General features: G+C 39.7%; 1 protein-coding gene across 1 annotated transcript in view; it reads right to left on the reverse strand.

Annotated features, from left to right (window-relative positions):
• Positions 1 to 24,954, reverse strand: part of COL6A6 (collagen type VI alpha 6 chain) — a 116,288-nt gene that overhangs the window by 51,534 nt on the left and 39,800 nt on the right. Inside the window, exons 18-22 of the mRNA XM_061424879.1 lie at positions 18,740 to 18,805; positions 17,458 to 17,511; positions 10,688 to 10,723; positions 8,487 to 8,549; positions 6,814 to 6,876 (exon numbers count right to left, since the gene is read on the reverse strand). Coding sequence (XP_061280863.1) covers positions 6,814 to 6,876; positions 8,487 to 8,549; positions 10,688 to 10,723; positions 17,458 to 17,511; positions 18,740 to 18,805 — 282 coding nt within the window. The remainder of the gene's footprint in view (positions 1 to 6,813; positions 6,877 to 8,486; positions 8,550 to 10,687; positions 10,724 to 17,457; positions 17,512 to 18,739; positions 18,806 to 24,954) is intronic.

Raw genomic sequence — 24,954 nt, forward strand, 5'->3', positions numbered from 1 at the left:
TGAACTAAACTGAACTGAAAAGGAAAGGACATTGGTTAGAGGTCAAGTCTCCATCGGCTTTGCTCTAATGGTGGACTTTTATTGAGCATTTATTTTGTGCAAGGCATTGTACTGAAAGGTATATATTCTTTGCAGCTCCATGGACTGTAGCCCTCCAGGCTCTTCTGTCCATGGAATTCTCTAGGCAAGAATACTGGAGTGGGTAGCCATTCCCTTCTCCAGGATATTTATATACAGACTTATTCAACCCTTACAACAGCACAATGAGATACATGTTGTTAACACCATTTTGCCAGTTAAAAACAGAGTCTCAAAGCACTTAACCCCACATCACTCAGTTAATAAGAGGATGAGATGGGAACTGAACTCAATTCTGTCTCTAGAGACTGAACTCCCAGCCACTGTGTCTTCTGTCCTGAGGCCCATGTTTCAGAGAAGATTTCAAAACTGACCATACATGTACCATCTGAGATTGGAGTTTTTAAAATGTGAATCTCTAAACTTGATGCAGGAGGCTGGGACAGATCTAACCTCCAACATGGGCGATCTAACAGGTTAGAGAGATCTAACCTCCAACTCTGACACAGAGTCCTTGGCAATCACAACCGCTTAAGTGGGGATAGAAAGGAGATGCTTAGAGCCTAAATGTTCTTTTCTCTTTCTTTAATGTCTTAAGTAGCATCTTATCAGAAAGGGCTGCACTAGGAGTTTGGGATAAATGGCTGGGACGCTGCCAAGAACACCTTGACTTTGGATAGGCTATGACAGGGCAGGGGAAGAAGACATGGGTCCTTTCCACACTGAAAAGAAATCCGTCTCACTATTTTTATGGGGGGAAAATTCTTTCTACACTCACAACCAGCAGATATCAGGCCGGGATGGAATACCTCAAGGAGATAAAATTCTCAGCTTCTGAAAGAGCCAGATATGAGCTAAGTCTGAGAAAATGAAAATCAAGAGACCAGCAAGGGGAGGGTTAATGCAAAAACAAACACTGAGACACCCGAGAAGATGCTGACCTGGACAGTCCTAGTCTAGGAGACGGCCCCCGAGCTCAACTGCTGATCTTCTTCGTATACCCTACACTCCATGCACATTGAACCATTTATGGCTTCCCCAATTCACCAAGATCTCTTTTTGCACAACACAGTTCCTTTCCCATGCCTGGCTCTCCCTTGGTCACCTGGAAAACACCTCCTTATCCTATAAAAGCTAAGCCACTGTCCTCCTCCTTAAACTCCACCCTCTCTCCCACCACTCTATCCCCTGGGTATAATTCTATTTTAACATTCAGCATGTCACATCTCAACGATGTGTTTGCACGAGTTTCCTTTATGAGATTGGGAGCATCTGAGGCTAGGGTCTGTGTTTATCTCAGCCTTTATTTCACTATCGGGCCTGACCCACAGGAAGTGTGCGTCAGTACTTGTTCGTCAAGTGAGTGAAAGAAATGGTCGATGAGCCAACCTAGATTACACAGACTGATGAAATTCAATAATTGCAATACAGATTATGTATTGTCATGGAAGTACTACTATTATGGCCTTCCTTGGATTGGCATTAGCATGCCTTGGGTATAGAATGTACCTGTTAGGTAATGTTGATACAATATGGTAGGAATAAACATTTATATGATGCTTATTGTAATGCAGGCATCATTCTAAATTCCTATATATATTAAACCATTTAACTTTCACAACAATCCAATGTGGTATTATAACTATTATTATTATATGATTATAATAGCTATTATTACTATTCTCATTTTGCATCTGGGAAAGTTGAGGCACAGAAAGGTTAAATAAATTACCCAAGGCCACACAACTAAGAAGGTATAAATCTGGCAATCTAACCCAGGCAGCTTGGCTCCAGACTCTGTGCCCTTGACTATTATGCTAGGCTTTGTAAACGTTACAGTAGAAATTATATTTTGTATTCCAAATTTGCACTGGATAATCTCAACCTTCCTTGATATTTCATATGATGCTAGTGATTATCTCACTAATAAGTCTAAGTATTCAAGGAATAGTGCCAGTTCTAAATGGAATTAGTATTTTGCATCTATATTCCATGTCTTTTCTAGGCATTGGTTACATTAGCAAAGGGCTTAAAAGTAAACCAAACAAGAAGGGAACAAAGGAAGGTAAAAAAGAATATGCCATTCCTTTCAAAGTTCTTCCTTCTTTTTCATTATGCTATGGACTGTATTTCTTTTATCACATATACCTGACTGCATCAGCATGTTTGATTTATGCAGAATGCTTCAACAGTGCATAAATTAATAAGTCTGCAGGACACCATCAACAAAAATCACATCCCTTTTTCTAACTGTACATCCTAGGAAAAACTTCAAAAGGCTGCAGTTAGAAAACACTCCTGTAATTCCATTTGAGACACTGGTCCTTGTGCTGTAAAACATTGTGAAGCCTGTGTCGGTGGATTTATAGAGCCAATAAAGAATAACTTTCTCTTGTTATCGGATTGTTTGTCTCCCATGGTTTTCCTCTGAAAGCAATAATTTTGAGATCTAGTTCATCACATCCTAAGCATAGAAAATTCTATACATTTTAAAATAGTATTTTAACTGTGTTGACAAGGGTGTTTTAAGAAAAGCAAAGAAAGGAACCATGCTTTCCAGGCAGATAAACAGAAGAGCTCAGCTAGAGGGAGGGGGTGCCTTTTGACTAACTGGCAATGCCAAGAGGCTGGATGATTTATGATATGACCAATCCTGCCAAGGCGAGGTTAAGGGGCACCCACCCGTAGCAAATGAAATACCTTATTTGAGTAATAGCCACTTGGATAAAATTCTGGATTCTAGAGCAAGGGAATTATCAAGCTCTGGATTTCAACCAATCTACATCTCAATATTTCACATAAACAGATGATATAATTGCCACATATATATATTTCCTTTGGCACTTACTGTTATTTTAAAATCCCAATTTGTGGTACCAGCAAGCTTTTTTAGATTCAAGGATGTGAATGCAAAACAGTTAATTTTAATTCATTTCATTCTACATGAAATTTTAAGGTTTTCATGCTTTTTGAAGGGGCACATTCTTCAAAATTAGGAACAAATATCATTATGAACAGTAATTAATATGCTTTTAAATATTGTGTTTGTTTAACCATACAAAGAGGTTCTTAAAAATTTTGAAGATGAACATATCCACTTAAATGTTGGACCACTGCCCAGTTTAACTAATGGACACAAAGTAATGGATTTGCTTTACCCTCATGTTAGCCCTGAGCACAAGTCCCAACTGAGAATCTTTCTTTCATTTAATAATTGATTCATTATACAAATATGCGTTGATTCTGTTGGGTGGCAGCACTGTTATCCTGGGCTCTGGGACAAAGTCCTAGCTCTCACAGAGCTTACAGTTTAGAAGGGAAGACAAAGAGCTAGTTCAGTTCAGTTCAGTCGCTCAGTCGTGTCCAACTTTTTGCAACTCCATGGACTGCAGCACGCCAGGCTTCCCTGTCCATCACCAACTCCTGAAGCTTGCTCAAACTCATGTCCCTCAAGTTGGTGATGCCAGCCAAACATCTCATCCTCTGTCATCCCCTTCTCCTCCTGGCTTCAGTCTTTCCCAGATTCAGGGTCTTTTCCAATAAGTCAGTTCTTCCCATCAGGTAGCCAAGGTATTGGAGTTTCAGCTTTAGCTTCAGTGCTTCCAATGAATATACAGGGTTGATTTCCTTTAGGATGGACTGGTTGGATCTCCTTGCAGTCCAAGGGACTCTCAAGAGTCTTCTCCAACACCACAATCAAAAGCATCAATTCTTCGGTGCTCAGCCTTCTTTATATTCCAACTCTTACATCCATACATATCTACTGGAAAAACCACAGCTTTGACTATATGGACCTTTGTCGTCAAACTAATGTCTCTGCTTTATAATATGCTATCTAGGTTGGTCATAGCTTTTCTTCCAAAAAGGAAGCATCTTTTAATTTTGTGGCTGCAGTCATCATCTGCAGTGATTTTGGAGCCCAAGAAAATAAAGTCTGTCACTGTTTCCATTGTTTCCCCATTTATCTACCATGAAGGGATGGGACTAGATGCCATGATCTTAGTTTTCTGAATGCTGAATTTTAAGCTAGCTTTTTCACTCTCCTCTTTCATGTTCATCAAGTTGCTCTTTAGTTCCTTTTCACTTTCTGTCATAAGGGTGGTGTCATCAGCATATTTCAGGTTACTGATATTTCTCCTGGCAATCTTGATTCCAGCTTGTGCTTCATCCAGCCCAGACTTTCACATGATGTACTCTGTATATAAGTTAAATAAGCAGGGTGACAATATACAGCCTTGATGTACTCCTTTCCCAATTTGGAACCAGTCTATTGTTCCGTGTCCCATTCTAACTGTTGCTTCTTGACCTACAGATTTCTTGGGAGGCAGGTAAGGTGGTCTGGTATTCCAATCTCTTGAAGAATTTTCCAGTTTTTTGTGATACACACAGTCAAAGGCATTAGTGTAATCAATGAAGCAGAAGTAGATGTTTTTCTGGTATTCTCTTGCTTTATCTATGATCAAATGGATGCTGGCAATTTGATCTGTGGTTCCACTGCCTTTTCTAAATCCAGCTTGAACATCTGGAAATTCTCAGTTCACGTACTGTTGAAGTCTCACTTGGAGAATTTGGAGCATTACTTTGCTAGTATGTGAGATCAGCCCAATTGTGTGGTAGTTTGAACATTCTTTGACAATGTCTTTCTTTGGGATTGGAATTAAAACCGACCTTTTCCAGTCCTGTGGCCACTGCTGAGTTTTCCGAATTTGCTGGCATATTGAGTGCACATTTTCACAGCATCGTCTTTCAGGATTTGAAATAGCTCAACTGGAATTCCATTACCTCCACTAGCTTTGTTCATAGTGATGCTTTCTAAGGCCCACTTGACTTCACATTCCAGGATGTCTGGCTCTAAGTGAGTGATCATATCATCATGGTTATCTGGGTCATGAAGATCTTTTTTGTATATTTCTCTTGTGTATTATTGCCACCTCTTCTTAATATCTTTTGCTTCTGTTAGGTCCGTTCTGTTTCTGTCTTTTATTGTGCCCATCTTTGCACGAAATGTTCCCTTGGTATCTTTAATTTTCTTGAAGCCATCTCTAGTCTTTCACATTCTGTTGTTTTCCTCTATTTCTCTGCATTGATCACTAAGGAAGGCTTTCTTATCTCTCCTTGCTATTCTTTGGAACTCTGCATTCAGATAAATATATCTTTCCTTTTCTCCTTTGCCCTTTGCTTGTCTTCTTTTCTCAGCTATTTGTAAGGCCTCCTCAGACAACCATTTTGAGTTTTTGCATTTCTTCTTCTTGGGGATGGTTTTGATCACTGCCTCCTAAACAATGTTACGAACTTCCTTCTATAGTTCTTCAGGCACACTGTCTATCAGATCTAATCCCTTGAATCTACTCATCACTTCCACTGTATAATCGTAAGGGATTTGACTTAGGTCATACTGAATGGCCTAGTGATTTTCCCTACTTTCTTCAATTTAAGTCTGAATTTGCAATAAGGAGTTCATGATCTGAGCCACAGTCAGCTCCTGGTCTTATTTTTGCTGACTGTATAGAGCTTCTCCATCTTTGGCTGGAAAGAAAATAATTCGTCTGATTTTGGTATTTACCATTTAGTGATGTTGATGTGTAGAGTCTTCTCTTGTGTTGTTGGAAGAGGGTGTTTGCTATGACCAGTGCATTTTCTTGGCAAAACCCTGTTAGCCTTTGCTCTGTTTCATTCTGTACTCCAAGGCCAAGCTTGCCTGTTACTCCAGGTATCTCTTGACTTCCTACTTTTGCATTCCAGACCCCTATGATGAAAAGAACATCTTTTGGGGGGTTAGTTCTGGAAGGTCTTGCAGGTCTTCACAGAACCATTCAGCTTCAGCTTCTTGGGCACTGGTGGTTGGGGCATAGACTTGGATTACTGTGATGTTGAATGTTTTGCTTTGGAAAGGAACAGAGATCATTCTGTCATTTTTGAGATTGCATCCAAGTACTGCATTTTGGACTCCATTGTTGACCATGATGGCTACTCCATTTCTTCTAAGGGATTCTTGCCCACAGTAGTAGATATAATGGTCATATGGATTAAACTTGCCCATTTCATAAATAGCTAAGCTAAGAAAATAAATATAGTCTGTGACAGCAGGGAGGAGACTTACTGCTCAAAGTGTGGTCCAGGGACCAGCGGCATTGGCGTCACCTAGGAGCTTGCTGGAGATGGAGCACCTCAAGCCCCGTCTCACACCTGCTCAACCAGAATCTGCGGTTTAAGGTCTTTATGTTTGTTCAGTATCTTGAAGGTGAAGAAGTGTTGATGTTGGACAGTCACTTGCAATCCTGGGTGTGTATGTTAGAACCACCTGAGGAGAATGTGGATTTAAGTGGTCTGGAGAGGGTTCCAGGTGGTACGGTGTTTCACAGTCCTCCCAGGAGATTCTTATGTGTGGTTAGCTGAGGACCACTGAAGTAGTTTGTATTCTGGGTGCAAGGGTGAGCCCCTGAGGACTGGGATTAGTGAGTCATGTGACCTGATTTACATAAAGAAGAAATTCTTAACGTCACAGTAACGGCTGAGCTGTTATCTTCGCCTCTGTGTCTGACATAATGACACCCACTCTCCAAGGTAGTGACTAGAACATGATGCGGCCACCATATTGAGCTCCAAGGTCAAACCTCATACACTCTGCTGGTTCACAGGCAGTAGATAACTCCATCTGAGGAGAGGCAACCACAAGGACATCCACATGCAAACCAAGATTAGAGCCAGATGCAGACACGGTCTCTCGTTACATACCTGGGGACCTTTACTTCCCAGATTTCCTTTTTCTCCTTTCACACCAGCTTCTCCTCTTGGACCCTACATATAGAGAATTAACATTATTTTCTCCCAAAAAGAGAACATTAGAATATTCACTTGAATATTAAAAATGGAAATGCTAAGTCAGTAACATGGACAGCAATTGAAAAGAAAACTCCATTCATGCTTTTGGTTCTGTCTTGATCAGTCAAGTTCTCCTTCTCTCCAAGGCATAAGGGTCCAATCTAGTGCCTAAATGGCTTGGCATTTTCTGTCAAAGTGAAGAAACACTGAACAGCTAAAATTTCCACTATTGCTTTATAATTATTCTAAAGGATCTTTGTACTAAAATTTATGTATCTGTTACTTTAAAAGTAATTTTTACTTATGTAAATCTGAAACTGGAATAATTAAGTGGATTTTCTATTTAATAACTACACTAAAGATTGGTCATAAATAAGACATAGCACATTGTAAAATAAGATTTAGATAATTGTACATCTGGAGTATTATGCTTTCTATTAATTTTGGATTCCATATGTTATGCAGAAAAACCTTCATACTGTGTTTGGCTTTTGCATCTCATTTTAAATTATGTCATAAAAAAGTAACAGCCTATAAAATGGATGAGGAGATGTAGTATTACTTGTTTAGCATGAAATAAAGCCAGCCAACCTATTGAAATGATTCCCTACAATCCCAGTGGCAAATATTCTCACTTGAAGGTAAGAAAAATGAACAATCCTCAGCTGCCAAGTAAGAGAAACAAAAGCAATCAAGCTAGAAAGCAATAAGAGGTCCAAGGAGTAGACTGTTTACTGCTCTGAAATGTGGATTAACTTTTTCCTCTGATGTTTAAGGATATTTTGCCCAACTTCCATGCAGCAAGCTGACAACATATAGAAGTTACTCCCCCCCTCCCCCCCGCTTTTTTTTAGCTACATAGATTACAACCTTGAAAAGCTGCAGGATCATTGCTGTCCTACATTTGCCAAAGATCAAATTTACTTCTCAAGATTTCAAAAGTAAAAATTCAGAGAGAAAAAAAATATTTTAACGTTCTTATTCTTGACCTTTGTTCAGCATTTCTGAGGACTTCCCTTCCCTTCTCATGATTGCTTTAGGCTACATTTTGCTCTTTCTGGCATGTTTCCTTACCCCTCATGTAAGCAGTGTTAAGAGCCAACCATGGCTTGTTCTTTGCAAAGGAAAAACTGCTTGAGGCAGCTCCCTAGAGAAGTGAGCTAGAAAAGATGACTATACATCACCCCCACTGAAGACCTCTTTGCTAGGGTAGAGCCAATTTTTCTCCATTACAGGCAGCCAGATACATAGCTAAATTGACCAAAATTCCCAGTTTTGAGGCCCAGCATTGTATTTGGCTCAAGGTCTCCCTAGGATTCACTAGTCAGCCTGGATCATTATACAGAGACTGCTGCCCAGAGTTCATTTCCTGTTCACCTCCAGACCGGGAACAGCTCTTTATAAATATTGTAAGTTCAGATACATCACCAACATGTACAAGCGCTGTACAAGTCAAGACTGTGTTGCTTCCTGATTTCATTACTCTGAATCACTTGAAACATCTGTACTTTTGCAAGGAGGTTGTATTCTATTAAGGTTCAGATTCTTCTTTCTGTTCTCATAGCCTGATTAGTCTTGTTACATACCTGAGGGCCCTTAAGTCCCAGTGACCCTGCAAGTCCATCTGGACCTGGGATGCCTGGTTTCCCCTATGGGGAGGGAGAATCAAACGGTTAACATTGTTTTCTAAGAAACTTTGTCTTCTTTATGTGTAAGTTTCTAAATATTTTTTTAATTCATAATGGCGATGCAGGATCTTTGAAAAATAAATGTAAGTACAAGAAGGGAAACAAAACTCTTCTATAATCTCATCAAGGGGAGATAACCACAGCTTAATATGTTGGTGTATTTACTTTCATTCTTCATATACCTCATGTGTGTGTGCATACATGCACACACAAATATACAAACACTCCCTTCTTTGCCTGTAACACTGGTTACATACTGTACCAAACTTGGGTGTTGAACTAAAAAAACTCACAACTTACTTCACTCACATTTTCTTAAAAGATTTCCATGCATCTATCTTACATTATATTTATATTCAAATACTACATTATACTTATATTCAAATACTTAAATATCTAGGGATCAAAAGTTAAGCATTCCCTTCACATTGCCTTTGAACTGTGTCACAGATAAGAATTTCAAATAAGATTAAAATGTTTAATTTAGACAATTGGATAGCCTACATTTATGAATCAGTCGTTACACAGATGAGATTAACTGTCCCTCACTGATGCCTTTTCCTATAAATAATAAAGAGGAAATTTCTCAACACTTTCTCCCTCCAAGCTCATCTCATTCACTTCATGCTATTTTTTTTTGTTTGTTTTTGGATTTGCTATCCATTTTGTTGCTATCTAACTTTGAAAAGTATGTGTGTGTGTGTGTGTGTGTGTGTGTGTGTGTAGCATCTGTGGATAGTAAACTCTTAGTCTTTGTCTACCTGGAAATGTCTTATAATCACTCATAGTATAGCTAGGTATAAAATTGTAGGTTATTTTTCTTCTGCACTTGCAAAACATTACTTTGTTGTTTTGGTAAATATCATTGTTGAGCAGCAGAGAAGGCAATGGCACCCCACTCCAGCCAGTACTCTTGCCTGGAAAATCCCATGGACGGAGGGGCCTGGTAGGCTGCAGTCCATGGGATTGTGAAGAGTCGGACATGACTGAGTGACTTCATTTTCACTTTTCACTTTCATGCATTGGAGAAGGAAACGGCAACCCACTCCAGTGTTCTTCCCTGGAGAATCCCAGGGATGGGGGAGCCTGATGGGCTGCCATCTATGGGGTCGCACAGAGTCGGACATGACTGAAGCGACTTAGCAGCAGCAGCAGCAGCATTGTTGAGCAGAAGCCTGCTGCAATTCTAATTGGTTATTCCTTTCATGGGTAAAAATGCTTTTTCTCTCTGGTAGTGTTTGCGATGTTTCCTTAACATTCAGGAGTTTTACCATGATGTGATTGTGAATGGATTTAATATTTATCCTTATTGTATTTTCAATCCGAGGATGTGTGTTTCTTCAATTTTGTAAAATTCTAAATCATTCTAATTCTAATTCTAAATTCTAATTCTAAATCTAATTCTAATTCTCTTTTATAAATATTGTAAGTTCATGTATAATATGTCACCAACATGTACAAAGGGACATGATATGATAGCTGGCATGGTCAACTTTTGAATAAAACATTCAGATTACCCAATTTGTATTAAAGTTTTATTGTACTCTCTTGGTTAAAAAGGGGTTTATGTAAATTATGAATAAGGTTTAAGAGTTAACTGAACAAAAATTTGAAAGAAAGGGGTGTGTGTGTGTATGTGTGTGTGTGTGTGTGTGTGTGTATGTGTGTGTAGCGTCTGTGGACAGTAAACTGTTGGTCTTTGTCTATCTGGAAATGTCTTATAATCACTCATAGTACAGCTAGGTATAAAATTGTAGGTTATTTTTCTGAAAACAACTTGAATTACTAGAGTTTGCATTTGAAATCCAAACAAAGTTAAACTTAATACTAATTGGGCCAAGTATTATTTCTTATCTTTAATATTTATAGTTTTTTTTTAATCAAAGTGTCCATATTTAATTGTCTCTAAAGATCTGAGTTCTTTAAGTTATAGCCTAAAAGTTTTCCCAAATTTGATTCCACAACCAATATTAACCAAAAGCAAAATAAATCTAGACTTTCTAAAGGCTTTATTCAGGCTCCTTGACTGGACACACATTGTTTATCATTGGCAGTTTAGAAAATTTTAAAAATAAAAAATAAAAGAAAGATCTTTGTACCTGTGGGCCTGTATGTCCCCTCTGGCCATGAGCTGCCTACAATAGGGAAAAAAGTAGATATCATTAACCCTGAAAAATTATTTCTAAAGTTTAACTTAAATTAATTACAGACCCCTTGGGGCATCGACATTAAAACAAAAAGTTACCACATACTGCTTTAAATTACTGACTGCACCGTGAAAGCAAAATACTGCCAACTCTGAATTTCTATCCTAGGGCAACAGATGAATAAAACCATAGACAATGTAAATCTATACATACTTGTTGGAACAGATTGTCATCAGTAATTCATCCTCTACTAAATTACTACTAGAACTTAGCATAAGCACCAAAATTGGCTGATTCGAATTGTATTTCTTTTCATTTTTCCAAAGTGTTACAAAGTAAGCCAGAAATTAAGTATAGAAATGGCCAAAAGGCAGGAACCCAGAGGAAACACTAGGAGGATTCATCAACATTATTATAGATTGACTTCAGAAGCTATTGATAGCAAAACTAATTTTATCCCTCTTCCCCTTCAAGAAGTCAGATATGCTTACCTGTCAAAAATGAAAAATCAACTTAAGCACTCAAGATTACTCAGTTTAGTATGTTAACAAAATACTTGATCGAAAAATAAATGGCTAGACTAAATGGATTTTTCCTGCTACTCTCATGTATAAAGTGAAAATCTCAGTATTTCTAGATCAATATTTCATAAATATGGGAATCAAGAGACAAAGACATTTTATTGTCTAACTCAGATTAGAGCATGACTGATATCCAGGATTTGTAAAATTCAATACATATCAGACATTTCTGTGATGGAAATTTATTTGAGATAGTCAAGTCAAATTTCTATGTGAGGCTGGTCTTGAAAATTTTAAATTCTTCTAATTATATTTCAGTGAAAATCTCTTGTTATTTAGGAAAGAGACTATGTGTCTGGGATATGATTAGAGGCCTATTTCTTTAACACCAAATGATGAATGTCAAAACGTCCATATCAAAGGGATGAAGAGCAGTTTTCTCTACTCTTTCACATAAGGATTTATCTTTTCTGGTTCAATTCACAGCAGTTTCATTCAGAAAAATATCTATCCAACAGCTACTATCCACAAAGTATGTAGCATGGGAACCATAGGATCATAAAGGTGACATACAGTTCTTGACCTCAGAAGGTCCTCACCACTTGGGTTAGTGGGGAGGAGATAAATACTGTAAATATTTACAAGACAGAATATATCAGATGCCGTAAGAAAGGGGAAGACAGAAATATGGGTTTCTCCCAATTGAAAAATGACTTAATAGACATTTCTCCAAAGAAGAAAAATAGATGGCCAACAGGCACATGAAAAGATGCTCAACATCACTAATTACTACGTAAATGCAAATCAAAATTACAATGAAGCACACTTCACACTGTTGGATCATAGAAAAAGCAAGGGAGTTCCAGAAAAACATCTACTTTTGCTTCACTGACTGCTCTAAAGCTTTTGACCGTGTGGATTGCAACAAACAGTAGAAAATTCTTAAAGAGACGGACATACCAGAGCATTTTACCTGCTTCCTGAGAAATCTGTATGTAGGTCGAGAAGCAACACTTAGAACTGGACATGGAACAATGGACTGGTTCCAAATTGGGGAAGGAGTATGTCAAGGCTGTATACTGTCACCCTGCTTATTTAACTTACATGCAGAGTATATCATGTGAAATGCTGGGCTGGATAAAGCACAAGCTGGAATTAAGAATGCTGGGAGAAATATCAATAACCTGAGATACACAGATTACACCACCCTTATGACAGAAAGTGAAGAGGAACTAAAGAGTGTCTTGATGAAGGTGAAAAAGGAGAGTGGAAAAAGCTGGCTTAAAACTCAACATTCAAAAAGCTAAGATCATGGCATCCGGTCACATCACTTCATAGCAAATAGACGAGCAAACAATGGACACAATGACAGACTTTATTTTGGGGCTCCAAAATCACTGTAGATGGTGACTGCAGCCATGAAATTAAAAGATGATTGCTCCTTGGAAGAAAAGTTATGACCACAAGACAGTGTATTAAAAAGCAGAGACATTACTTTGTTGACAAAGGTCCATATAGTCAAAGCTATGGTTTTTCCAGTAGTCATGTACGGATGTGAGAATTGGACCACAAAGAAGGCTGAATGCCAAAGAATTGATGCTTCTGAACTATGGTGTTGAGAAGACTCTTCAGAGTCCCTTGGACTGCAAGGAGATCAAACCAGTTGACCTTGAAGGAAATCAATCCTGAATATTCAGGACTGATGCTGAAGCTTTGGCCACCTGATGCAAAGAACTGACTCATTGGAAAAGACCCTGATGCTGGGAAGACTGAAGGCGGGAGGAGAAGGGGATGACAGAGGATGAGATGGTTGGATGGCATTACTGACTCAATGGACATGAGTTTGAGTAGTCTCTGGGAGATGGTGAAGGACAGGGAAGTCTGGTGTGCTGCAGTCCATGTGGCTGCAGAGTCAGACACGACTGAGTGACTGAACAACAACCACTTCACACCAGGCAGAATGGCCATCAGAGAGACTGTGGAGAATAGGAAACCCTCTGACCCTGGTAGTGGGAATATAAATTGATGCAGCTACTATGCAGAACAATGCGGAGGTTCCTCAAGAAACTAAAAATCGAGTTGCCAGATGATCCAGCAATCCCATTCCTGGGCGTATATTTAGACAAAACTATAAGTTCAAAAGCACATGTACCCCAATGTTCACTGTAGCACTATTGATAATAGCCAAGACATGGAAGTGACCTGAATGTCTATTGACAGATGAACAGAAGCAGACGTGGTCCATATATACAATGGAATATTAGCCGTAAAAAAGAATGAAATAATGCCATTTGCAGCATGATGGATGGACTAGAGATTATCATACTAAGTGAGGTAAGTCAGAAAAAGAAAGGAAGATACCATATGATATCATTTATGTGTGGAATCTAAAAGTGGAGACAAATGAATATACCTATGGAAGAGAAACAGACTCATAGACATAGAGAACAGACTCGTGATTGCCAAGGGGGAGGGCATGTGGGAGAGCGATGGACTGGGAGTTTGGGATTAGCAGATGCAAACTACTGTATATAGAATGGGTAGAAAACAAGATCCTATTTTATAGCACAGGGAACTATATTCAATATCCTGTAATAAAACATATGGAAAGGAATACGAAAAGGAATATATATATATATATATATATATATACACACATGTATACATATAACTGAATCACTTTGCTGTACAGTAGAAATTAATACAACAATCAACTGTATTTCCACAAAATAAAGTAAAACCTCTAAAAATAAAATAGTTGGCCAATATCTGTCATCATGTGTGGCTTGAAGTTGTGGTCATTTTTTGTTAATTCATCTTAAATTTCTTTTATTGTTTTTGGTGAGTTGCATAGAAGTGGAGTAGTATAAAAAAAAAATCCCTTGACTTTACCATCTTTAGGTGGAATTCTGTTTTTACTCCTAAATGACACTGCTGAATCTATAACTCAAGAAGGGGCCATATTTCTCAGGAGTTGTATAGTTTAGCTAATACATGGTGATATTGCCTTATCCTCCAGAGAGATTATAGCCTCTATAAAGAAAGAAAAGTTCATCTCCCACGCCAGGATTTTTTGGATGATATTCTTTAAGTTCAAAATACTTTCCTGGGGTATGTAACCTGGCTACACCCTTTTAGAAAGTCAAATAAATAGCAAATGTACTTTTAAAAATCTTTAGATGCATTAGAAAGGGCTTTCCCACCAATTAAATTCTGAAGGTTTTAAACATAATCCCTGTTCTTATTTTTCTCTGTCTTACAAAGAATAAAAGTATGTTCCAACATATAAAAATATTTTCCTGTTGGAGTATAATAGCTGGTTTTATGAGCTTCTGCTCAGAAAATACAATGCATAATAATGCAATATGTTAAAACAGTTTTTATTTGTCCTCAAATTTAAAATGTTAAAATTGTATTAGTTTCAGATGTACAACATAATGATTCCATATATGTATATACTGCAAGAAGACCATCATTCAGCTAATAAATCTAGTGAACATCTATCCCTACATGTAGTGGGCAGGGAGGGATGAAGGAAGTCGGAAAAGGCTGGATAACTAAATAAAGAATGGAAAGAAAGCGTTGCACCATAAGAAGAGACCTTGGGTTCTAGTTCAGAACCCAATGCAGGCATTTAAGTATATTTTATTGAAGTTATATTTTCTTAATGGATAAAGATTTTATTTTATAATGTCAATTCTTTTCCAAGAAGTCAAGCACAGAAACTCTTATACTTATTGAAAAAAATAACGAGAAAGATCCCAAAAGGTTTCATAAGCAAGTGACCTAATATTGCCCTCAGATATGTTTTTATAGGCATGTATTAGAAGATCCCCTGGAGAAGGAAATGGCAACCCTCTCCAGTATTCTTGCCTGGAGAATCCCATGGAGGGAGGAGCCTGGTTGGCTACAGTCCATGGGGTCGCAAAGAGTTGGACACGACTGAGCGACATCACTTTCACTTTCACTTATTATATATAATCTCTTTAGCAGTACAGAGTGTCCTCAAAAAACTTAAATATAGAAATACCGTATCTTCCAGAAATTCCACTTCTGGGTATTTATCCAAAGGAAACAAAAGCACGAACTCAGAAAGATATACCCACCACGTGTGTGTGTGTGTGTGTGTGTGTACATATGTGTGTGTATGCACACAGTGGAATACTATTCAGTCATGAAAAGAAGGAAATCTGGCCGCTTGTGACAACGTGGATGGACCTTGAAGGCACTTGTGTTACTCGCTCAGTCGTGACTGGCTCTTTGCGACCCCATGGACTGTAGCCCACCAGGCTCCTGTCTCCATGGGATTCTCCAGGCAAGAATACTGGAGTGGATCGCCATTCCCTTCTCCAGGGGATCTTCCTGACCCAGGGATCGAACCCAGGTCTCCTGCATTGCAGGAGGATTCTTTACTGTCTGAGCTACAGGGGAGTCCTGAAGGCATTACACTGAGTGAAATAAATCAGAAAAAGACCAATACCCTATGATCTCACTTATATGTGGAATCTTAACAAAACAAATAAACCAACCAGCTAAACTCATAGATACAGAGAACAGAGCTGAGGAGTGGGGGGTAGTGTGACATGGGTAGAGGGAATCAAAAGGCATAAACTTCCAGTTAGAAAATAAATAAGTCATGGGATTTAATGTATAGCATGATAGCTCAGTTGGTAAAGAATCTGTCTGCAATGCAGGAGACCCCAGTTCTATTCCTGGGTTGGGAAGATCCCCTGGAGAAGAGATAGGCTACCCACTCCAGTATTCTTGGGCTTCCCTGGTGCCTCAGCTGGTAAAGAATCTGCCTGCAATGTCAGAGACATGGGTCCAACCTCTGGTTGGGAAGGTGCCCTGGGGAAGGGAAAGGCTACCCACTCCAGTATTCTGGCCTGGAAAATTCCATGGGCTAGTCCATGGGGTCGCAAAGAGTTGGACATGACTGAACGACTTTCACTTCACTTCACTTCACATGGTAACTATCGTCAATAATAGTATGTTGCTGTGTAGTTTCTGCGTTGTGTCCGATTCTTTTGCGACCCCATGGACTATAGCCCACCAGGCTCCTCTCTCTATGGAATTTCCCAGGCAAGAATACTAGAGTGGATTGCCATTTCCTTCTCCAGGGGATCTTCTTGACCCAGGAATTGAACCTGCATCTCCTGCATTGGCAGACAGATTCTTTATTGCTGAGCCACTAGGGAAGCCCAGTAATACTATATTGTATATTTAAAAGTTGCTAAGAGAGTAGAAGGGCTTTCCTGGTGGCTCAGTGGTAAAGAATCTGCCTGTCAGTGCAGGAGACATGGGTTTAATCCCTGGGTTAGGAAGATCCCCTGGAGAGGGAAATGGTAACCCTCTTCAGTATTCTTTTTTTTTTTTTTTCTTCAGTATTTTTGCCTGGGAAATCCCATGGACAGAGGAGTCTGGTGGGCTACAGTCCATGGGATCATAAAAGAATTGGACACAACATAGCAACTACACAACAGAGCAGATCTTAAAAAGTTTTCATCACAAGAAAAAAAGAATCATAACTATGTGTGGTGATGGATGTTAACTAGACTTACTAGCTGAATGGTGATCATCTTGTAATATATACATACATGGAATCATTATGTTGTACATCTGAAACTAATATTATCTATCAATTACATCTCAGTAAAATATATATTTATAACATTTAAAAATTTAGCACAAATAAACACTAGTTTAATATATTGCATTCATTATGCATTCTGTTTTCTGAGGAGAAATTCACAGAACCATATATTGTAGTTCATCCAAGAAAATATTTTTATATCTTGGAGCACATTCCTCTTCTTTTCGAGTCAGAGAAAATGGAAAGGAGACCAGAGCACTCGCATCAGGACTGACTTTTCTAAGCAGTCATAAAACTTGGCAGAGGAATGGAGCCTTGGACTTCAAACCTCCGTGGGCCTAGTGAGCAGGCCAGACTTTGACTACTCTTCCCCTAGTTGGCTACTCTTGTGTTCTCCTTGGGCAGCGCTTTCCTCCGATGTGGTCATTTCCCCTGCAGCCAGCGCCGTCTGGCCTTGGCTTCAGGTCCTTCCTGCCTCCTTTGCCAGCTCTGCCCTGAGTCAGTTTCCTCAGGGTAGTAAGTCCCAGGGAACCGCCCCACATCAGCCATTTCATCACCCCACTTCAGGCTCCTCCAGAGCGGGCCACTTGGCCTCTGTGGGTCCTTACTGTCGTCCTTCTGGAGCCGGGAGTTCCAGGGGGCCCTGGCTGGCCTCTTCTTCCCTGTCAAAGGAACAGACACAGGTGTGACAATAACGACACAGCACTGACAAGTGCGCTCCTCAACACCGGCTTGTCGTGTTCCCGGGAGGGTGGATGGGGACACACAGGTTAGACTTATCCTCCCTGAGGGATGAGGCCCTAACCCACCGGTCACAAACCACACCTCTCTGTGTGCATGATGTGGCCTCATCTGCTCATCACCACCATCTAACTTGTGTTTGGGCTGTTAGTTAAGAGTATTTCAATCAAACTGTCCCTGCTGCGTTGCCATAGAATCATCCGTGTGATGGGATGGCTGCAACTTGTGTGAATTTCTCTCCTGGAACTTCCTGTTCTGTCTGGCTAGCCTGTGTAACAGCCTAATTAGCACCCTAATCTGAATAAAATCTCCCAATACACATCCTCTCAAGGTAGGAAACGGGGACATAGAGTCTATAACAAGGCATACACTGGCCACTTAATAAACAATGACAGGTAACATTCTCTGGGAGTTTATGATGTGGAAGGCTCTGTCATTGAATTCCCACATCCCTTTCCAAAGTAGGCTACTTGTCCAGTGTTGAAGATGAGAAAGCAGAGGCTTGTAGAAAGTAGCTGAGGCCACAGACCGGCTAAGGAACAGAGCCTGAAATGGAGGCTAGGCCTTTTCCCAAAGGGCTTTCTCACAGGTGGAGTCACCAAAGAACTTCCCCACCATGAATCCAGTGACACACAGTTTCCCAGAAAATTGTTTTCCTAAAGTTCTGAAAAACAAGCTTACATGATCAGATTTAGACGCATGCTATCCCATATGACTAATCTCAAGAGACTTGCCTTGAGAGTGCAGCCTGTAGATATCTACCAGATCTTATTCTCTCTCTGCTTCTTTTTTTTTTTTTTTTTAAATCAGGTACCAAGTATAATATGATATCTTTTTAGGACATGTGTCCTCTGGATTCTGGGAAGGCCAGGAGTTCTTTTGCCAGTGCTTTCTATCAGCTAGCCCTACATTTTAAATCAGAGGTTAGATCTTTGCATCAGATTCAGAAGAGAGAATGTGTCTTAAGTTCCAGTGTAGCAAATAAGAAGGAATAAAAGAATCTTTCTGCTTCTAAAAAATAGATTCTCTGTATCAGGTATATTCACTCTGATTCCAAGTTTTTTATAAGCATTTCATATTCTATCACTAAAACCCTGAGCCCACCATTGTCACATATTTACAAAGTTACTTCCAAAAGCCCACAGTTACCTGTCTTCCAAGTTCTCCTTTCAAGCCCTTGGGTCCCTCTATGCTATTGTCAAATCCAGGAACTCCCTAAAAAATAGAAAATAATAGGCTTTGAACATTTCTCCTTAAAAATGTAATATGGTTGTAACATACCTGGTCACCCCCCAAAAAAGTGACAAGAGAAGGTTAACCCATTTGAAAGCAGAAGTAGGCTAAATTATAAACGGCTTATAAATGTCTTCCTTTCCTCCCAAGCTCTGCATTAGCAGGAGAGCATGGAGACCTACGGCAAGTACGTGGGGCCCAAGTGAGAGCTCATAATGGGACACACAGCCGAGGAGGCAGGGAGACATGAGTTGTGTTTAGGGCAACTCCTATCCTGGGTCTGGAGGTGTTTCCTTCTTGCTACTACCCTCTTTCTCTTAGCTTCTGGTCTTCATTCTTGTGGCCTTGGCAAGTTTATATTTGAGGGTTGGTAGATTTTACCCCCTACTCCCTTCCCTTGGGGAAGGCAAAGTTTTTTTTTCATCTGTTTGTTTTTATTGAAGTTTAGTTGATTTCCAAGCGTGTGTTAGTTTCAGGTGTACAGCAGAGTGATTCAGTTATATATATATATATATATATATATATTCTTTTTCAGATTTTTTTCTCTTATAGATTATTACAAGATACTGAGTAGAGTTCCCTGTGCTGTACAGCAGGTCCTTGTTGTTTATCTACATTATACATAGCAGTGTGTATATCTGAGTGCTGAAGAATTGATGCTTTCAAACTATACTTCTGGAGAAGACTTTGGAGAGACCATTGGACAGCAAGGAGATCAAACCAGTCAATCCTAAAGGAAATCAATTCTGAATATTCATTGGAAGGACTGATGCTGAAGCTCCAATACTTTGGCCACCTGAGGCAAAGGGTTGACTCATTGGAAAAGACCCTGATGCTGGGAAAGATTGAAGGCAGGAGGAAAAGAGGGCAATAGAGGATGAGATGGTTGGATGGCATCACCGACTCAGTGGATGAGTTTAAGCAACCTCTGGGAGAAGGCAATGGCAACCCACTCCAGTACTCTTGCCTGGAAAATCCCATGGACAGAGGGGCCTGGTAGGCTGCAGTCCATGGGGTCACTAGGAGTCGGACACGACTGAATGACTTCACTTTCACTTTTCACTTTCATGCATTGGAGAAGGAAATGGCAACCCACTCCAGTGTTCTTGCCTGGAGAATCGCAGGGACAGAGAGCCTGGTGGGCTGCCGTCTATGGGGTCGCACAGAGTCGGATACGACTGAAGTGACTTAGCAGCAGCAGCAGGGAGATAGTGAAGGACAGGGAAGCCTAGTGTGTGGCTGTCCGTGGGGTCACAAAGAGTCGGACATGACTTAGCAAGTGACCTGTACATACTGTGTGTATGTTAATCCCAAACTCCTAATTTATCCCCACTCTGCCTTCGCCTTTGGTAACCATACATTTGTTTTTGATGGCTGTAGATCAATTGTAAATAAGTTCATTTGTATCATTTTTTTTTTAGATTACCCATAAAAGTGATATCATATGATATTTATCTTTCTCTCTCCAGCTTACCTCATTTAGTATGATAAACTCTAGGTCCATCCATATTGCTTCAAATGGCATTTTTTTAATGACGGAGTAATATCTAAGGCAAAGGTTTGTAATGGGTTCTTCCCCAAGAATGTGAGGACTCCGAACAGCGCTGAGGGCTTTATTTGCCACACACATTCTCTTTCTCCTCCTGGGTCCCTGGACACCTTCTAACACCATTGGCTTATATCCTACTTTTCTGGTTTTCAGAAAGTCTTGGAATCTTGAGTTTTTCTCAATATTTATACAGATGTTCTAGCAGGAGCACTGGGAACAGGCACACATTATGGGATGGTATCCTAGGCAGGCCAGATGGAAAGCTTTCTCCCTTGGGTAGTTCAGACCACAAACAGAGCAGCCATGATGCCTGGATGATCAACTGAACCCGCCAATTCATCAGTAAATGAAGAGGGGAGGGCAACTATCCAGTCCTGCCGACAGCCAGCTGCCTGGCTGCTTGGCTGATAGCAGACTAGATGACCTTCATCAACCAGTAAGTAATTTGAGATCACCAACAGGACCATAGCATCATTCCAGATACTTTGGAACCTTTTTAAACATGCAGTTTCTATACTCACAGGGCTTATACGCTGACAGAGTGAAGAAAAAAAAAATGGGCTTAGAATTTATTTTACAACTGTTAGCACTAAAACTTACATGAATAATTATTTCTCTTCCCCACACACCAAAGCCAAAGATTATTTCCTTACATCTTCTGTTTTATTCTTATTTAATATTTATCTGATGAATTACACTATTAAAGAGTTATATCTTCATTAGAACAGCAAGGAAGAAAAAGGAAGGTAAAGTCTCAAATTTTCTTCCACTGGGTATATACACTGCTTACTATAGTCCAATTCTGCACTATTTGATTGAAGAGATGACATAAAAAACCATATGCCAGCACATTCTACAGAACAGAACGTCCTACTTTCCATGCAGACCAGCTGTGTGGTCAGTCTGAGTATGATCTGGCCCACTCTTTAAGTGTTTATGAAATTAGACAAAAGAGTATCATTTAATACAAATTTATGATTGAACTCTGGGAGTTGGTGATGGACAGGGAGGCCTGGCGTGCTGCAATTCATGGGGTCGCAAAGAGTTGGACACGACTGAGTGACTGAACTGAACTGAACTGAACTGATGATTAAACATGGGCTTCTAATAATGATATGTTTTAGAATGATGAGCTTTACTAAAGTGTTGCTCAGACAAATGACCTACCTCAGCCTTCCCTCAAATTACAAGAAATTTAATCCTACCAATATATTTAGATCAGTCCACCAAGACAATAGAAATAAAAACAAAAATAAACAAATGGGACCTAATCAAACATATAAGCTTTTGCACAGCAAAGGAAACCACTGACAAAATGAAAAGAAAACATACAGACGGGGAGAAAACATTTGCAAGGGATGCGACCAATGAGGGCTTAATTTCCAAAATCTATAAACAGCTCATACAACTCAATAATAAAGAAACAAACAACCCAATCAAAAAATGGGCAGAAGATCTAAACAGACATTTCTCCAAAGAATAAATACAGATGGTCAACAGGTGCATGAAAAGACGCTCAACATCGCTAATAGAAAAATGTAAATCAAAACTATAATGAGTCACTACTACCTTACACAGGTCAAAACAGCCATCATTAAAAAGTCCACAAGTAACAAATACCGATGAGGCTGTGGAGAATTGGGGACTCTCCAACACTGTTGGTAGGAGTGCAAATTGGTGCAGTCATTATGGAGAACTGTGTGGAGGTTCCTCAAAAAACTAAACAGTTGCCGTATGATTTAACAATCACATTCCTGGGTATATATCAGGAGAAAACTATAAAAACAGTTACTCAGCCATTAAAAAGAATACATTTGAATCAGTTCTAATGAGGTGGACGAAACTGGAGCCTATTATACAGAGTGAAGTAAGCCAGAAAGAAAAACACCAATACAGTATACTAACACATGTATATGGAATTTAGAAAGATGGTAATGATAACCCTGTATACGAGACAGCAAAAGAGACACTGATGTATAGAACAGTCTTTTGGACTCTGTGAGAGAGGGAGAGGGTGGGATGATTTGGGAGAATGGCATTGAAACATGTATAATATCATATATGAAACGAGTCGCCAGTCCAGGTTCGATGCATGATACTGGATGCTTGGGGCTGGTGCACTGGGATGACCCAGAGGGATGGTATGGGGAGGGAGGAGGGAGGAGGGTTCAGGATGGGGAACACATGTATACCTGTGGTGGATTCATTTTGATGTATGGCAAAACCAATACAATATTGTAAAGTTAAAAAAAAAAAGCTAAAAAAAATAATAATAAATAAAAACAGTTCAGATCAGATCAGATCAGTCGCTCAGTCGTGTCCGACTCTTTGCGACCCCACAAACTGCAGCACGCCAGGCCTCCCTGTCCATCACCAACTCCCAGAGTTCACTCAGACCCACGTCCATCGAGTCAGTAATGCCATCCAGCCATCTCATCCTCTGTCATCCCCTTCTCCTCCTGCCCCCAATCCCTCCCAGAATCAGAGTGTTTTCCAATGAGTCAACTCTTCGCATGAGGTGGCCAAAGTACTGGAGTTTCAGCTTTAGCATCATTCCTTCCAAAGAAATCCCAGGGCTGATCTCCTTCAGAATGGACTGGTTGGATCTCCTTGTAGTCCAAGGGACTCTCAAGAGTCTTCTCCAACACCACACTTCAAAAACATCAAATCTTTGGCGCTCAGCCTTCTTCACAGTCCAACTTTCACATCCATACATGACCACAGGAAAAACCATAGCCTTGACTAGACGAACTTTTGTTGGCAAAGTAATGTCTCTGCTTTTGAACATGCTATCTAGATTGGTCATAACTTTCCTTCCAAGGAGTAAGCGTCTTTTAATTTCATGGCTGCAGTCACCATCTGTAGTGATTTTGGAGCCCAGAAAAATAAAGTCTGACACTGTTTCCACTGTTTCCCCATCTATTTCCCATGAAGTGGTGGGACCGGATGCCATGATCTTCGTTTTCTGAATGTTGAGCTTTAAGCCAACTTTTTCACTCTCCTCTTTCACTTTCATCAAGAGGCTTTTGAGTTCCTCTTCACTTTCTGCCATAAGGGTGGTGTCATCTGCATATCTGAGGCTATTGATATCTGTAGCGGTATTTATAATAGCTAAGACATAGAAGCAACCTAAATGTCTATCAAGAGATGAAGGCATAGAGAAGATATAATATATATACACAATGGAATACTACTCAGCCATAAAAAGAAAGAAATAAATGCCATTTGCAGCAACATGATGGACCTGGTGATTATCATACTAAGTGAAACAAGTCAGATAGAGAAAGATAAACATCATATGATATCACTTATATGTGGAATCTAAAATATGACACCAATGAACTTACCTTGAAACAGAAACAGATGCAGAGACGTAGAGGAAACACTTGTGCTTGCCCAGGGTAGGAGTGGGGGAGGGAGGGATTAGACGTTTGAGACTACCAAATGAAAACTGTTGTGTACAGCATGCGTAAGCAACAAGTACAGGGAACTATATCGAATAAGTGAAGTGAAGTTGCTCAGTTGTGTCTGACTCTTTGCGACCCCATGATCTGTAGCCTACCGGGATCCTCTGCCCATGGGATTTTCCAGGCAAGAGTACTGGAGTGGGTTGCCATTTCCTTTTCCAGAGGATCTTCCCGATCCAGGGATTGAACCTGGTTCTCCTGAATTGTAGGCAGATTCTTTACCATCTGAGCCACCAGGGAAATCCTGGACTATATTCAGTGGCTTATCACAGGGCTATATTCAGTGTCCTGTGATAAACCATAATGGAAAAGAGTATATATATACATATATATGTATGTGTATATATATATAATCATTTTTCTATATAGCAGAAATTAGCACAGCATTGTAAATCAACTGTATTTCAATAAAATAAATTTAAAAGTTATGTCAAAATGGTAGATTTCAAACAAACTAGCTTTTATGATCAAAAACTCTCTCTGAAAAAAGCATATATTTTCAGGAATTTGTGCCATTTGCATGTAGATTATGCTTGTGTCCTATTTATTCTATCAATCTTGCTCTCTCCATATTTCTCCATATAGTAACCCACCAAAAAATACACGGAAAAAGTAGCGAGAGCTTTCATCGATTTGAGATGTACATTCCCAAGTGGCTGGGAAGAGTTATTATTTATTGAAAAACCATCTGAAGTCAGGATAGTTACAATACAGCACAGGGAAGCTTCCATGGGTTGAATTTTCAGCCATCTCAAAGTCATAGAATATTTCTCTTTAAATAAAAGTATTTTTATATTATTCAGATTCTTTTAAAGGTATTACACAATCATGCAGACAATTAGGGGGGATTCTGATTAAATTTGGAGAAGGCAATGGCACCCCACTCCAGTACTCTTGCCTGGAAAATCCCATGGACGGAGGAGCCTGGTGGGCTGCAGTCCATGGGGTCACGAAGAGTCGGACGTGACTGAGCGACTTCACTTTCACTTTTCACTTTCATGAACTGGAGAAGGAAATGGCAACCCACTCCAGTGTTCTTGCCTGGAGAATCCCAGGGATGGGATCACATAGAGTCGGACACGACTGAAGCAACTTAGAAGCAGCAGCAGCAGCTG

This window comes from Bos javanicus, chromosome 1, assembly GCF_032452875.1.
Source record: "Bos javanicus breed banteng chromosome 1, ARS-OSU_banteng_1.0, whole genome shotgun sequence".
In the NCBI taxonomy this organism is placed as follows: domain Eukaryota; kingdom Metazoa; phylum Chordata; class Mammalia; order Artiodactyla; family Bovidae; genus Bos; species Bos javanicus.